The 16,083-nt window shown below is 46.0% G+C and overlaps 1 protein-coding gene across 5 annotated transcripts; it reads right to left on the bottom strand.

Moving 5' to 3' along the window:
- Window positions 1-47: 47 nt before the first annotated feature.
- On the bottom strand, window positions 48-15,444 carry Taf12 (TATA-box binding protein associated factor 12). Of its 5 annotated transcripts, none has more exons than XM_075946523.1 (7): window positions 15,329-15,428; window positions 9,507-9,590; window positions 8,546-8,797; window positions 6,298-6,375; window positions 3,166-3,280; window positions 1,437-1,525; window positions 48-730 (listed from the first exon to the last, which is right to left on the bottom strand). In XM_075946523.1, the coding sequence occupies exons 2-7, from the start codon at window positions 9,576-9,578 to the stop codon at window positions 695-697; spliced, it is 642 nt and encodes a 213-aa protein (XP_075802638.1). In that variant the 5' UTR covers window positions 9,579-9,590; window positions 15,329-15,428; the 3' UTR covers window positions 48-694. The 5 variants fall into 5 exon arrangements, with proteins under 5 accessions (XP_075802638.1, XP_075802641.1, XP_075802640.1 ...); XM_075946526.1 differs by lacking the exon at window positions 9,507-9,590 and adding an exon at window positions 11,502-11,585 and having other exon boundaries at window positions 15,329-15,416; XM_075946525.1 differs by lacking the exon at window positions 9,507-9,590 and having other exon boundaries at window positions 15,329-15,444.
- Window positions 15,445-16,083: the final 639 nt, after the last annotated feature.

The raw sequence follows: 16,083 nt of genomic DNA, 5'->3' as shown, positions 1-16,083 counted from the left end.
ACAAAAAAAAAAAAAGAAAAAAGAAAAAAGTCCCAGGGACACTGACATTATCAGAACTAGAATGCTTGTTTATTTCAGGACTAGTTTACCCTGTCTGGTGACAGAGAAACTGGATTCCAACTCCTGCTAGTTTGTTCCTTCAGAGTAAAACTGAAAAACTGTTTCTTAAATGTACGGATGGGTGCGGAGCCTGTGCTGCCACCTGCTGACGGCAGCGCTCCAGCCTGGCTGGGCCTGACTGGCATTTTAGAGGCTCTCAGCTGTGCACCGTGTCTTTATTCTGGAAAAGCAAATCAAGTTCATATTCATATAAACACTGACATTACAAAGTACAGGAACTAGGGGAAGGAGCAGACAAACCCGCTACAACCTTGCTAACACTGTCTCACCTAACATGACTGCATATACCGCTCTGCCTACAGTCAATCATTTATAAGACAAACTGGGCCACGTCTTCTCCCGAAGATACACTGCTTCTCTTTGAGACGGCAGGGAAAAGGAACCAGAAGTTGGGGTAGGAGGCTTTATTCTTTTGGCAGATCTTCTCAGTCATTATAGATATTGCTGCACTGTTAATAAAAAATATATGCTTCTCTGTAAAGCATTTAAAAAAAAAAATCCAAGGATGAGATGGCTGAGGTCTCAGCTCAAGTATCTCCAAATGCGTGTCGTCCATTCACTGACTGTCCCTGTGTTATTTCTTCGTTGTTTTCCGGATCAATGCCATTCTCTGAAAGAGGAGAGAAATGAAGAGGGCTCTGAGTCAGAAGCTTTACGGGATATCCAGAGGCCATTAGCAAGTAGCATGGTCGACATTGTAGGAGCAGCATGCGGGGTTGAGAGATGGTCACTGGGCCCATTTCACAGACTGAGAGACTGGCACTGCCCACTGTGCCTGCCATATTCACATGAAGCTCCCTTTCCCCAGGGCAGCCATTTAGATTACAACAGAAAGATGCCAGACTTGTCAAGAGGAGGCCAGTACCCCCAGTGGACTAAAGACAGGGATAACTGGTTCTCTATCAGAAATGATGTTCTCACACTGTCAAGAAGGGCAGAGAACAGCAGCTAGCACAAGACATAACCCAGAATGTCGGGCAGACCAGCCTGGGTACCTCTCAGCACAAGCCCAGCACACTGCTTTCTCTGCCCTGGGTGGTGTATGTCATTTAAACTGGCTTTTACTAAGCTGTGGGGCAGGTGGGAATGCCCACAGACGCTCTGCAATCAAGAGCTTTAAGTGAAACTCTCTGGGGCTGAGAGGAAACTGAAAGCTCCCCTGCAGCAGCAAGGCACCAGGGAGGCTGTCACTGTGCTGCCTCTGACCTCTGTACAGGGAAGCTGGCTGCACGGGACGATACTCCTGGAAGACAGCTGGCATGCCCGCTCCGAGGTGCAGTTCTAGGGACCAACCCTGGCTGTCCCAGGCTCCTCACCTGTTTGTGTGCTTCTGTGGTGCAAGCTTTTTTGTAGGGTCGGATTTCCTCGGAGCCAAATCCTGGGATCCACATGTTCCACTGGCGCTCTGCAAGGAAGCAGGGGCAGAGCTGGGGTTCCCGCGAGAAGCAATGCAGCTAGGGGCAAGCAGCGCAGGCAGACTGGGCACCCACTGTACAGCCATGGCCTCTCCAAGGCTTCTTCACTGGGCTTGGTGCACACAAGGCAAATACTCTACCAAGTAGACCCCAAGTTCTTTAATGTTGGGGGCTGTGGACCCCCAGACCTTGAGTTTCCTGTAAACAACTTGTTTTTCTGTGTTTGCAGCTGCTCTGAGCACGAGACCCTCAGGAGTTCCTGATGGCAGGGGATTGGTTTCTGGTGGGTTTAGCTGGGGTGTGGCTATCAGTTAAGGATCCCTATATAAGCTGCTCTGGAACACAATAAAGGGGGCATCCTTGTTTCAAGGATGACTCGTGTTTCTGTCTCTCTGTCTTTGCATGTGTCAATCTCCAAGCCCTTGCCCGGCTCACGAACTATCCCATAGCTACAGGCATAGTACCATAGTACATGTAGTACAGGTGCTACAAGACCGTAGTACACATAGTAGCACAGATGCTACACTTTAATGCCCCCCATTTGTTTTTGGTTTTCTGAGATAGGGTTTCTCTATAGTTTTGGAACCAATCCTCGAACTCACACTGTAGACCAGGCTGGCCTCAAACTCACAGAGACCCACCTGTCTTTGACTCCTGAGTGCTGGAATTAAAAGCATGCACCACCACTGCCCAGCAACATAGAAGTGCTTGAGTTTTCTTTTTTGTTGTTTGTTTTTTGTTTGTTTGTTTGTTTTTCGAGACAGGATTTCTCTATGCAGCCCTAGCTGTCATGGAAATTACTCTGTAGACCAAGCTAGCCTCGAACTCACAGAGATTCGCCTGCCTTTGCCTCCTGAGTCCAAGTGCTGGAATTAAAGGCGTGCACCACCACTAACTGGCTATAAAATTTATTTTACTCTGGACAGACCAACTACTTAAAACAAATAGAAACTGTGTGTATTAAGTATGTGTGTGTGTGTGCACAGATATACATGCCCCTGTGGACCTGGGCCAGAAGACACTTGGTGTCCTCCTCTAACTTTTCACTTTCTCCCAGGGCAGAGTCTGTCACAGAACATGGGACATTGCCTTCCAGTTAGGCTGCTTGTCAGCAAGCCCCAGTCATCCTCTTGTTTATCTGTCCTAGAACTGAGATTACAGGCGTGCACAACCATAACTTTTTTGGCTTCTTTTTTCGAGACAGGGTTTCTCTGTGGTTTTGGAGCCTGTCCTGTAACTAGCTCTTGTAGACCAGGCTGGTCTTGAAGTGCTGGGATTAAAGGTGTGCACCTCCACCGCCCAGTTTACTTTAGTGACTTTACCACGTTACAGTTAATGCACATAAATGTTATGTGACTAACTCATGTTTAGCTGTAGAATGTGCTATTTTTTCCAGTTTATGAACATAATCTGTACTTCTCATAGTTTCCTGCAAGTATCCTCACTTTATGAAAAGAGAGACAGACTCTCAAAAATCAAGCAGAAAGGATAAGGGGGTCCCAGGGGGTATCCCATACCACAAAGCTTTCTCTCCTCTATTGGAATGGTAAAGGTCTGGTTGTGGCCTGAGGGTTTCTCTGACCTTTGCCCTGACAGTCCTCATGGACAGGGGAGAAATGAGACCACATACCTAGATGCAGCTGGACATCTTTAACCTCCAGGGTGCTGGACTTGCGATGCCGAGCAAGCTGGCAGGCTGCTGTCACCACACTCTCGATGAAATCATCGGCGATCTGTAGCAGCATCTGTAGAGAGGAATGGCGGAGAGTAACCATGCCATTGGCAGGGCAGGCTCCTGTTTTGAGGACAACTGTGTGCTTCCTGAACCACATATTTAGTCAGGCTTGCGCGCTCTCTCTCTCTCCCCTTCCTCCTTCCTTTTTATAATTAACTTTATTTTATGTTCATTGGTTTGAAGGTGTCAGACTCCCTGGAACTGGAGTTACAGACAGTTGTGAGCTGCCATGTGGGTGCTGGGTATTGAACCTGGGTCCAATGCTCTTAACCATTGAGCCATCTCTGCAGCCCCTAGCCAGGTTTCTATTAGTAGGTCTGGAATGAGGAGCTGGACTAGTGTGGATGAGGGAGGTCAAAAATATCACTCAGGTCAAGTACAGCTCATACCTTTCTAAGGATGTCCTTTCTCCTCAGTTGAGATCGACTGAAACAGTCACTACTCTTATGTTTCTTCTTAATCTTCCTTTCCTTTTCTTTCACTCTGTGGTTTTTGTTTCGTTTGATTTGGTTTTTTTTTTTTTTTTTTTTTTTTTTTTTTTTTTTTTGGTTTTTCGAGACAGGGTTTCTCAGTAGCTTTGGAGCCTGTCCTGGAACTAGCTCTTGTAGACCAGGCTGGCCTCGAACTCACAAAGATCCGCCTGTCTCTGCCTCCCAAGTGCTGGGATTAAAGGCGTGCGCCACCACCGCCCAGCTTGGTTTGGTTTTTTGCAACAGGGTTTCTCTGCATAGCTTTGGAGTCTGTCCTGGAACTCATTCTTAGTCCAGGCTGGCCTTGAACTCACAGAGATCTGCTTGCCGAGTGCTGGGACTAAAGGCACGTGCCACCATCGCCCAGTGCTCTTTCCTGTACACCTCTGTACAGAGAACCCTGCCTCAACCTCACCTCCACACCCCCCCCCAAAATTTGATGCCCGATTCTTCACTACTGTCACATGAAAGACTTGGTATTTCTATTCTTTTGTTTGTTTTTTCGAGACATGCCTGGCTATTTGTGTTTTTGAGATAGGGTATCACTATGTAACCACTATTCGCCTGGATCTTGTGTAGACTGGGCTGGTTTTGAAATCACTATAGGCTTGCCTCTGCCTCCCAAGTGCTGGGATAAAGGCATGTGCTGCCACACATTTATGTGTTCCTAGGAGAACAGAAGAGGATGTCAGATCCTCTGGAATCAGGAGTTACCAGTGTTTGTGAGTTGTCTGCCATGAATGCTGAGAACCAAACTTGGGTCCTCTATAAGAACAGCAAGTGCTCTTAATTGCTAACCCATTTCTCCAGAGCCTCAATCATTTAAAAAAAAAATTGTGTGTGTGTGTGTCTGCGAGCGCACGCACCTGGAGAAACATCAAGTATTCTCTACCTCAGCCTGCTCCTGTGAGGCAATGGACCTGGACTTAGCCTTTCTCAGCAAACTCTAGCAGTCCACAATTCTCTGCTTCTTGTAGATGACCAGCCTCCTGCACTGCTGCTGGGATCAGATTGCTAGTCTTCAAGATTGTGCAAGAAGTACTCTTAACAGCCCAGTCATCACTTCCCCAGGCCTTTGTCCCCAGCCTTTAAAGGAAGGTGCGGAGACTAAGACCAACCTACTCCTGCTGTGTAATAAGAAAGCAGGAGGTGGACTCAGCCTTCAAGGCCAAGTTCTAATCCTGAAGCCTTTTTATTTATTTTTTTTTTTGGTTTTTCGAGACAGGGTTTCTCTGTGGTTTTGGAGCCTGTCCTGGAACTAGCTCTTGTAGACCAGGCTGGTCTCGAACTCACAGAGATCCGCCTGCCTCTGCCTCCCGAGTGCTGGGATTAAAGGCGAAGCCTTTTTATTTTTAAAGTGATGTATATTAGTGTTTTGCCTGCACGTACGGATGTGACCACATACTCTGACTACATGGGAGACAAAGAAAGGTACTAGATGACCTGGAACTTGAGTTATGGATGGTGGTGCTGGAAACCCAACCTGAGGCCCTGTAGGAAAGTACTCTTGGCTGGCTGGTGGTGGCACACACTTTTATTCCCTGCACTTAGGTGGCAGAGGCAGGCAGATCTGTGAGTTCAAGGTCAGCCTGGTCTACAGAGCAAGTTCTAGGACAGGCTCCAAAGCCACAGAGAAACTCTATCTCAAAAAAATCAAAAAGAGAAATAAAAAAAAGAAAAATATTAAAATTCGTATTTGTCAACACTAAATCTCTGCCCCCTTTAAAAAGCTATTTATTTGGCTTCTCAAAACACTGTTTCTCTGCATAGCCCTGGCTGTCCTAAAACTCACTCTGTAGATCAGGCTGGCCTCGGACTCAGAGATTCCCCATTCCTGCCTCCCTAGTGCTATGATTAAAGTCATGCATCACCACCAGTCCCTATATAAAATATATTTTTATTTTAAAAAACTTTTCAAAAAGCTTTATGTTTACAAATATTTTGTCTGCACATACATACATGAACCATGTGTGTGCATGTACCTGTGTAAGTCAGAAGAAAGCATCAGAATCCTTGAACTGGACTTACGAATTAATGTGAGGTGCTATGGGCTGGAGAAATGGCTCAGTGGTTAAGAGCACTAACTGATCTTCCAGAGGTCCTGAGTTCGATTCCCAGCAACCACATGGTGGCTCATAGCCATCTATAATGAGACCTGGCGCCCCCTTCTGGCATGCGGGGCACACACGGAAGGAATGCTGTACACATAATAAATAAATAATTTTTTTTTTTTTTAAATGTGAGGTACTATATGGTTGCTGGGAATTGAAACTGTGTCCTCTGCAAGAGCAGGTGCTCTTAACTCCAGAGCCATCTCCAGGCCCATATTTTTATTTTTTATTTGTGTTTTGTCTGCATGTATGTCCATATTATGGTGCTGGATCCCCTGGAACTGGAGTTACAGTTGTGAGAAATCATGGGAGTGTTGGGAATTGAACCCAGGCCCTCTGGAAGAGCAGCCAGTGTTCTTAACCAATGAGCCATCACCCCATCTCCCCCAAGTCTCCACTCTTAACTACCATGCTGTTATCATTTTTGGTACCCAGATGCAACTTACCTCCTCCACATCTTCATCCAGCTGCTCATTAGGATCCACCTCTCTGACTAAGTCTTGTAATTTCTTCTTGGTTAGTACCTAAAGTGAATTGGGGGGAAGAGTTTTCGTAAGCATCAAGGACACAAACTTTATTACCCTCTAAAGAAGACAGGCTGTCAAGTTGTTTAGTTCTAGCTCCCAGACAGCCCTCCCTGGTGGTACAGCTGCAAAAGTACTCAAGGACAAGAGGCAAGAGTGGTTTGGAGGTGAGGTCAGCACCTGACTGTCAGGCATTTTATTCAACTTTATCTTTCTCACTATTCTTCCCTGCTCTGCACAGAGCAGTCTGCAATTCTCGGAACACCAGATCACCATACACTGTGCCCTTGATCAGTTGTCTTAAGATGTGTTCTTCTTTCTTCCTACACGCTCAGGCTATGGTTCTCTTTTCTGAGGTGTCTCCTAGCCCACCCGGGTAAAAGGACCCACACCCCCTTCAGCTCTTCTTCTGTCACTCTGCAGATTTGCACATCAGCCCATATCTGATTTAGAAGGCTAAGGGATTGAGCCAGGTGTGATGGCACACACCTTTAATCCCAGCGCTTGGGAGACACAGACAGGCAGACAGATTCTGAATTCAAGTCCAGTCTTGTCTACAGAATGAGTTACAGGACAGCCAGGGCTAGACAGAGGAACACCTCCACCCAAGAAAAAAAAAGCTAACAGTTCTGAGGGTGACCAAAAGTGGTCATCTCTGTACACCTAAATAATAGTAAGTAGCTGAAGGTATCACCCCCTTTTCTAAAGAAAGTCATGTTACATCTAGATAACATTAAAACGTGATGGGGGAGCTGAAGATTCAGTTTGGTTGTAGATTGCTTGCCTAGCTTGAAGCCCAGCTATGGATCCCTAGAATCACAGATAGAAAAAAACACTAAATCTAACCATTTAAGTGAAACAAGTATCTGGGCTTTTGTGTCCTCCTACCCCTCCTACCTACATCACTATGTAGACCAGGCTGCCTCTGCCTCCCAAGTCCTGGGATTAAAGACTTCTCTTTACAGTTATTTAGTGGTGCATGTGTGTGCGCGTGCATGCACACGAACGACAGTGCACATACGTGGAAGAGGTTAACTTGAGGCATTAGAATCTCTTCTTTCACTATCTAGATTTGGGGATTGAACTCAGATTATCAAGATTGGCAGCGAGGGCCTTTACTGACTGAGTCTTCTTGCTAGCCCTCAAGTTTTCTGAGGCAGGGCCCATAACTGGTTTTGTAGCAGAGGAAGAGGAACCCTGTGGAAGGTGTGAGCCACCTTGCTCTTCTATAGTGGCCTCCATAATCAACACAGGCTGGACTCTATTCAGCCAACCCTTCCACAAGCAATTCAGTTAGTCCTCCTGTCCACTCCCTTGAATGTCTCCTCATCCATTGTATTCAGCCTACAAGATCCAAGGCTTTGTCTTTCTTTTGGTTTTCAGAGACAGGGTTTCTCTATGTGATATCCATGGCTATCCTGTAGACCAGGCTGGCCTTGAACTCAGAGATCCGCCTGCCTCTGCCTCCCAGCTTTATACTTCTTTTCTAGTTGCTCTCTCTGGAAGGTGGAATCAGAGTCATAGGTACAAAGAGTAGAACAGATTTCAGAATCACTGCAGAAGTGAATGGCAGCAGTAAGGAACAACTGAACACTCTTATTTTAGGACTAGGAACCCATGTATTATATAGACAACTCATAAAATATCTGCCATTGTCGAGTGTGGTAGCTCACTCCTGTAATCCCAACCCTGGGGAGCATGAGGCAGGAAGATTGCCCGTGACTTTGATGCTGCCTGGGGCCTCATCTTTGAGTTCTAGTCACCCCAGGCTATACTAAAACCCCAGCCACATGTTCTTTGAAAGTTTGTTATTACATACACACACAGTCATATATAACAGAGCAAAAACTGATACTCATAGACAATAAAAATGCTATCCCAGAGAGCAAAACCCTTTTTCTTTATTTTATTCTATTTTCGTTTGTTTGTTTGTTTGTTGTTTGAGATAGGGTTTCTCTGTAGCTTTGGAGGCTGTCCTGGAACTAGCTCTTGTAGACTGGGCTGGCCTCAAACTCACAGAGATCCTCCTGCCTCTGCCTCCTGAGTGCTGGGATTAAATCTGTGGGCCACCACCATCTAGTTTGGGAAAGACCTTTCTCAACAGAGAGCATGAGCACTACCTCTGTGCCTCACAGGTGCAATGTCACAAAGAAGGAGAGCTAAGAGGTACCTGGTTGTTTTCAGGGCTAAGACGACCGCCTGTCCCAGGAGTGCCTGGTATCTTTACCACAGTGGTGCTATTGGCCATGGAGCCTTGTGGAGGGGTGCTGGCTGGCTCCGGTTTTATAGATGAGAAATTGGAGAGGTTGATTAGGGCTGAGGGGCCAAACTGGTTCATAATCTGCCGAGCTTTGGACTTCAGCTCATAGAGCTTATCAAGATCCTGTTTCTTTTTGGAGCTGTGAGGACCAAGGCCAATCAACTGGAGAAGGAAAACAGACAGCAGAATTACTCTGGAGACACCTGCAGTAATGTATGCATTTTGAAAGTAACATGAGATCTGTCAGACTTGAGTCGTCTGTGTGTCCAGGAGGGTGACTACTTGATATTGACATTAAAATGGAGGGATGAAGAATGTTCACTGCTCTCACCTGGTTTTGGAAATCATCTTGTCTCCAAAATCGAAATGAAATAGTTCACAAAATTAAGTAAAGAAAAAAGTAAATGAAATGAGAAATCTTATTTACAAAAATAATCTAGAATAAGCAAGACATTTTGAGGGATTCATACAAGTAAACAGACAGAATACTAGGTTAAGTACTTACATGCATGGTTTTTTTAAGTAGGAAATAATGTTAAATTCAATCACACACTTAAAACTCAGTCACAAAGCTTAAAAAAACGATTAGTTCATTATCAAAACATGAAGCATTTCAAAACATGCTTAAGTCCAAGGCAGGGGTCTGTCCAATAAAGACCACTTTTAGCAACTGTAAAAGCTCTGCTTTACTATAAAGAACTTTCCCCCTGTGTTTTAGCAATCTTCAACACATGCTGAGACCATCGCCTAAAGCAGCTGCAAGCCCTAAAGCTTAGAGCCATAAGGCCGACTCTGTGAACATTGGCTGAGGTGTCAAGACCAGAAGCACATTCACCAAGTTCTGCCCACAAGTGGCCTCAAGTTTACTTACTGCTATCTGAGTGTCTAGATCTTTAATTACATCAGCAACAGCTGTAAGCCCGGTGTAATGAGAGGCAGCCATTTCAAAAGCTACCTGTAAACAAATAACTAGCATCAAGTACCACCCCGGCCACGGAAGTATACCAGTTGTGTGGCATGGTGCAACTCCAACCAGGATTTAGCTGAAGATGCAAGCTGGTGGTAGAGAGCTTGTCTAGTATATGTGAGGCCCTGGGCTTCGTAACTCCATCAAGACAGGATTGCAAAGTCAGGCATGCCAAGCCGGGCAGTGGTGGTCCCTGTCTTAATTCTAGCACTTGGAGGCAAGGTGATCTCTGTGAGTTCAAGGCCAGCCTGGTCTACAAAGGGAGTTCCAGGACAGCCAGGGCTATACAGAGAAACCCTGTCTCAAAAAAAACAAAAATCTACCCCTCCTCTCCCGCTCTCTGCCTCTACTCATCACACGAGCAGAAACATTCAAAGCATGTCTGCTGCTGGGAGGCGGTGGAACTCGAGATCCGCCTGCCTCTGCCTCCCAAGTGCTGGGAAGTCCATCACTTCCAGTAGCAAAAATCAGTATATTAAAAAGGTCTACCCCATCTTGGTATTAATTCATTACACTACGCTGGGAGGTGGTGGCGCACGCCTTTAATCCCAGCACTCGGGAGGCAGAGGCAGGCGGATCTCTGTGAGTTCGAGACCAGCCTGATCTACAAGAGCTAGTTCCAGGACAGGCTCCAAAACCACAGAGAAACCCTGTCTCGAAAAACCAAAAAAAATAAAAAATAATTCATTACACTACCCAATGTATTATGAGCATTCTTTTTTGTTTTATTTATTTTTGTTCTTGTTGTTTTTAGATAGGATCTCACTCTACCCCACGATGCTCTGGAATATACTATGGGACAACTAAGCTTCTGGACAATCTTCCTGCTTTAGCCTCTCAAATGCTGGTATTATAGGCCAGCATCACAGGACCCAGCTCTTTTCTGAGACAGTCTTTACGGACTCCTGGCTCATCTGGTACTTGCTGGTTGTCTCAACTGGCTTTGAATCTGGGGTGATGCTCCTGTCTCACCCCTCCCCACTCCAATTACTAAGGTTACAGATGTGGATCACCATGCCTGACTTCTGTAATCATTTTTATAACTAAAGAATTTTTTCTGTTCTATTTATTTCTTCTTTTATGTTGGGGAAGGGACAGGCATGTGTCACAGTGAATATAGAGGTCAGAGGACAACTTGAAGGAGTTGGTTCTCTCATTTCACCATGTTGGTTAAGACTGGCGGCAAGCACTTTTGTCCTCTGAGGTATCTCACTGGCCCTAATGACTGGAGTTGTTTTTGAGGGTTTTTATGTTGTGTTGTTTAAAGGAAGAGATTGGATATTTAAATCAGGGAATGATACTTTGCCTGGCATGTATGAGGTACTGCACAGGGAGAACAGAGGGAGGAAGATGCCGGCAATCTCAGCTACTTGAAAAACCAGGCAGGAACATCACTTGGGTCCTGTTGTTCAAGGGTACCATAGGCTACAAAGTAAGATCCATCTCAAAGAATAAAAATAAAGACCTGAACCGGGCGGTGGTGGCGCATACCTTTAATTACAGCACTCGGGAGGCAGAGACAGGCATATCTCTGAGTTCGAAGCCAGCCTGGTGTACAAGAGCTAGTTCCAGGACATGCTCTAAAACTACAGCGAAACCCTGTCTCGAAAAACCAAATAAATAAATAAATATTAAAATAAAATAAACACAAGCATGGTGGTAAATGCCTATATCCCAGCACTTTTGAGTGTGGAGGCAAGAAGTTCAAGGTAGTCTCTCTCTCTCTCTCTCACACAGGGTTTTTCTGTGCGACAGCCCTAACTGGCCTGCAACTAGCGCTGTAAACCAGGCTAGCCTTGAACTCACAGAGATCCTCCTGCCTCTGCCCCCAAAGTGCTGGGATCAAAGGCGTGCACCACCACTGCCTGGTGTAGTTTAAGATAATCTTGAGCTACTTACAGAGTCAGGTCAAGGCTAGCCTGGGCTACTGGAGACAGCGTGGAAAGAGTTCAAGGTCAGCCAAAGCTGTTACACAGAAAAATCCTGCCTCAGAAGAAAAAAGAGGGGAGAGGGTGTGAAGAGAAATGGTTACGGCAAATAGTCGCAGGTGTCTTGTAGGAGGCGCCGTGGAAAACTCAAGTCAAGTGAGCTAGGTGCCGTCTTTGACCCTAGTTCTACGTCTCTTTTAGCAGCTGAATCAATGCAAATTCTAAAGTCCCTTCAAGCTTCAACAATTAAGTCCATATGTGAATATTTCAAAATGTATTGTCCTAATACACCTGATTGACAGTATAGAACAAACTGCTGATGTTGAGTTAGGGATGTAGCTGTTGGGAGAGAGCTTGCCTAGCATATGTGAGGCCTGGGCTGGATACCCAGAGCCACATAATCTTGGATCTCGGAGCTAGAATCTAGCCTGGTCTACACAGGGTTCCAGGAAAAGCCTGGACTTGGAAATACCCTGTCTCAATGTCCCTTCCCAATAGTGAGGTATATATGAAGCTTTGGCTTCCCAATCCTTCCGCAGCTTTGTGAGCCTTTCTCTGTGTTCCTGCTGTGTCTCCTGTTAGTGGAAGCCTTAAAACACAACAGTACCAGTTAAGCTACTGAGAAAATAATACTTTCCAGTATATTAACCCTTCTTTTTCTTAAAAAACAAAACGAAACAAAACAATAAACCCACCACTCAGTGGTGGCCCATGACATTAATCACAGCACCCGGGAGGCAGAGGCAAATGGAACTGTGTGAGATTGAGGTCACCTTGGTCTACAGAGTGAGTTCCAGGACTGCCTGTAGCACTACTAATAAAAAAACCATAGACAGATAAATATTGGGGTACAACCTGAAGACTAGAAAATCAGAGCAGCTAGCCACTGGCTCTTACCGCTATCTCTGTACAAAAATGGTGATCCTGCCTCCAGGAATCCTCAGAATGAGAATGAAACCTGTCTTCTCCCATTTTATAATCCTCTCTAGTGCTGGGATTAAAGGCGTGCACCACTACTACCTGGTTTTATGGCAAACTAGTGTGGCTACTGGGATTAAAGGTGTGTGCCACCACTGACTGGTCTGTATGGCTGATCACTGCAGCTGTTTTACTCTCTGATCTTCAGGCAAGCTTTATTTATTAAAATACAAATTAAATATCACTACACAGAGAAACCCTGTCTTGAAAACTAACCAAGCCCAGTGGTGGTGGCACACACCTTTAGTCCCAGCACTCGCGAGACAGAGACAGGCAGATCTCTGTGAGTTCAAAGCCAGCTTGGTCTACATAGTAAGTACCAGAACAGGCTCCAAAGTTACACAGAAACCCTGTCTCGAAAAACAAAAACAAACAAAAAACAAAAGAAAGAAGGAAAAAAGAAAAATCAACCAACCAACCAAACAAACAAACAAAAAAAACCCCCAATCCTTTTTTTCCTTTATTTATTTAGTGTGTCTGTGCACAAGTGGTAGGAGGGTTATTTGGGAATTGGTTCTCTCCTTCCACCTTGTAGGCCGCAGGATCATCAGCCCTGGTGGCCATCACCTTTACCAGAAGAGCCAACCATCTCATTTGACTTTTTTTTTTTTTGGAGACACAGTCTCATGTTGACATTGAACCCCTGATCTTCCTGCCTCCACCTCTAAAATAATGGGATTGCAGGCAAGCACCAAGACACCTTGCTATGTCAATCCGAGTCCACAACATCTAGTGTGTGCAAGAAAGTTAATTTGATGTAGCCCTAATTTTCAAGAAATCAAGTACATCATACTCTATTGTAAGGAAAGAATCTATAAATGTTCCTTTTTCTTTTTCTATCTTGAATGTCTATTCTTCCGTGAAAGTATAGGAATTAGGTTTCACATAGGACACTACATAAGTATCCTAATAGTATCTATTGATATTAAAAGAAATTAAGTTGGGTGTGGTGGAGCATCCTTTAATCCCAGCACTCTAAAGGCCCGTGAATCTCTGGAGTTTGAGGCCAGCCTGATCTACATATCAATTTCCGGGCTGTGAGGAGCTAAAAGGTTGGAGAAGGAGGGGCGGGGTGAAGGAGGAAGGAGTGCTTTCATTCGGTGGCAGGCTTTGTATAACTATTCTATTTTGTTGACTTAGAAAAGTTCAAGAAAGTTTTAGAGGCACATCTGGGGCTAAATCACTCTGTACTATGCCATTTACGGCAAAGTTTCAACCTCTTTGGACATATTTACACTGGCGCTAACAATACTTAACTGTGATAATGAATTGATGGGATACATGTATGTGCTTTAAATTGCAGGGTGTGGTGGTGCACACCTTTAATCACAGCACTTGGAAGGCAGAGGCAGGTGGATGTCTAAATTCGAGGCCACCCCTGTCTAGAGCTCAAGTTCCAGGACAGCCAGAGTAACAAAGAGAAACCATGTCTCAAATTCAGAACAAAACAGAAAGTGCTCAGGTTGTGCCTGACTCATCTGAGTAGGTTTCGGTCATGGATATATGAAGGGAAGTGGCTGGCTCCAAGTCACTCTTCTAGAAGCAATCCCTAGCAAAGGTTCCTGATAAAAATATAGGCCACACTTATTTAAAAATATGTAAAATGTATTTTACTTAAAGGCTCACTTACGACATTTACTGTATCTTAGGTCGATGCCATAGTAGTAACCAAAGTATTAGAATCTGTAAAAACCATCCTTCTGAGTTTGAGGGTAGAGATTCCAAAAGCCTTTATTCAAGTAATCTGAACCAAGCCCCTCCTGTTGCTGCACACAGAAGAGCACTGAATAACCTAAGAATTGGCTCACCATGACCCTAATCCTTCTTTGGGGCCTCCTTTCCTTAAATGTCAAAGAATTCAAAGTGATCTTTTGCTGTCCTTCCATCTATGACAGTTGTCTTGTGGTAGAGAGGTCTGTGCTCAACAGGGCTGAATGAAAGGGGGCTTAAGGCACTTTCCAAGTACATAACTGAGTTCCAACTGCTTCCAACTTCACATCCGATTTACAACAATGAAGGAGAGAAACGAAGACATTCATGTGGGTTTTCTAGATTGAGTATCTAACACAAGAAAAGCCTAACTGCAAAGAGCCAAGTAGGCAGCGCCAAGAAGTCCTTCCCCGAATGTATCTTTTATCCCTCTGGGTTCAGAGAACAGATCGCTAAATCTTTTCAAACCTCTGTCCCTTAAAGGCTGATCTCCCAGCCACGACCCCTTAGATCCTCCACTTTTAAGAGCTCGGGTCCTCACAGCCCTGTCCCTTCAGGAACTCTTGAGTCCAAAAGCCCCGATCCCGTCCCAATAGTAGACCCAGTCCTCACTGCCCGTTTCCATTCCCTCCCAAAGTCAAGTCTTCGCTGCTCGCTTCTGCCTCTCCGGTCCCCAAGTCTTTGCTGCCCTGTTTCTGAATCTTCAGGAGCTGGGACTTTGCTGTCCCGCTACTGTCTCTTAGGAGCCCGAGTCCTCTCGCTGCTCCACTTTTACCTCTCTGGAGCCCGTATCTTCACACCCCGTTTCGTTCCTACTCTCGCCTCCTAAAAAGTACGAGTCCTCACCATCCTGTCCCTCTCAGGCGGCTTTCCCTCAGGTGCTGCAGAACTCAAATACCTTCTCGTTCCCTAAGTCTCGTTCGGAGCCCGAGTCCCCAACAGCCGTTGCTTCTGCGAGCCCGAACCCCTCAAGTCCCATCCCGAGAGCCTGGCTCCTCACAGCCCCGTCTCTTCCACAACCTAGTTCTTCCAGCACTGACCCGCTGTGGGTCTGGGTCCTGACGCCCTCCTCCCGCTCTTCTTCCTCAACTGCCAGGGCCCAAGACTCACAGGCAGCAGCGTCTATCTCCCCATGATATGCGGAGACTGCCCCAGTGAAGCTTTCGTCTCAGCAGCCGGTCCGACTGCGCGGCCCTCCCCAAGCACTTCCGGCACCGCTCCCCGCCTCCAACCCGGAAACGCGCGGCTCTTCCGGCCGCCGGGCGCGCGCCTGCCTCGCGCAGGCGCAGACTTGGGTTCAACACGTGGTTGAGCTGTGAGGCTGGCGCCCGGCTCTGCTAGCTGGTCGTGCTTTTTGCTGCGTGCGGCTGGTTGTCGGCGTGGGCGAGCGCTGCGTCTCCTACCTCGGTGTGAATCCCTGCCCTAGATGTTTCTTTCCGACTCCTATGTTTTCACTAGCGTGACCGGTAACCGACGGCCTCGGATGGCTTCCAAGTCGCCATTTTTGGTTGGTGCCTTTGTCGTGCTGAGGATGGGACCGCCGTTCTGTATAGATACCAACTATGCGGCTCCCTCCAGGGGAGTTGGTGGCATGAGAAATTGGGGACTAGAAAGGCTAGTTGGGCCCGTTACATTGTTACAGTTGAGCGAGCGCTGAGGAACTGGTTAAGCACCCCCACTTTGCAGTAGGTCATGTGATCGAGGAGGAATCCTGTGTGCAGTTTACCAAGATTCTACCTAAGATGCAGGGTCTCAAAATTCTCACTCCAAAGCCTGGGCTGGACCTGTAACCGCTAAGCTCTAAGCTTTGAGGTTCTTTTTAGTCCATTAAATGCTTGGTGACGACTGTATTTTTTTAAACCCTA

This window comes from Microtus pennsylvanicus, chromosome 13 (assembly GCF_037038515.1).
Source record: "Microtus pennsylvanicus isolate mMicPen1 chromosome 13, mMicPen1.hap1, whole genome shotgun sequence".
Classification (NCBI taxonomy): domain Eukaryota; kingdom Metazoa; phylum Chordata; class Mammalia; order Rodentia; family Cricetidae; genus Microtus; species Microtus pennsylvanicus.
This window is presented reverse-complemented; position numbering and strand designations above follow the sequence as displayed.

Bases quoted from the DNA above. Each gene is read 5' to 3' on its own strand.
- Taf12 (XM_075946523.1), bottom strand. From the start codon at position 9,578: ATGGCTGCCTCTCATTACACCGGGCTTACAGCTGTTGCTGATGTAATT. The intron at 8,798-9,506 runs GTAAGTAAACTT...TTCCTTCTCCAG, and splicing joins ATCTAGACACTCAGATAGCA to TTGATTGGCCTTGGTCCTCA. The intron at 6,376-8,545 runs GTACCTCTTAGC...AATTCACTTTAG, and splicing joins TTAGCCCTGAAAACAACCAG to GTACTAACCAAGAAGAAATT.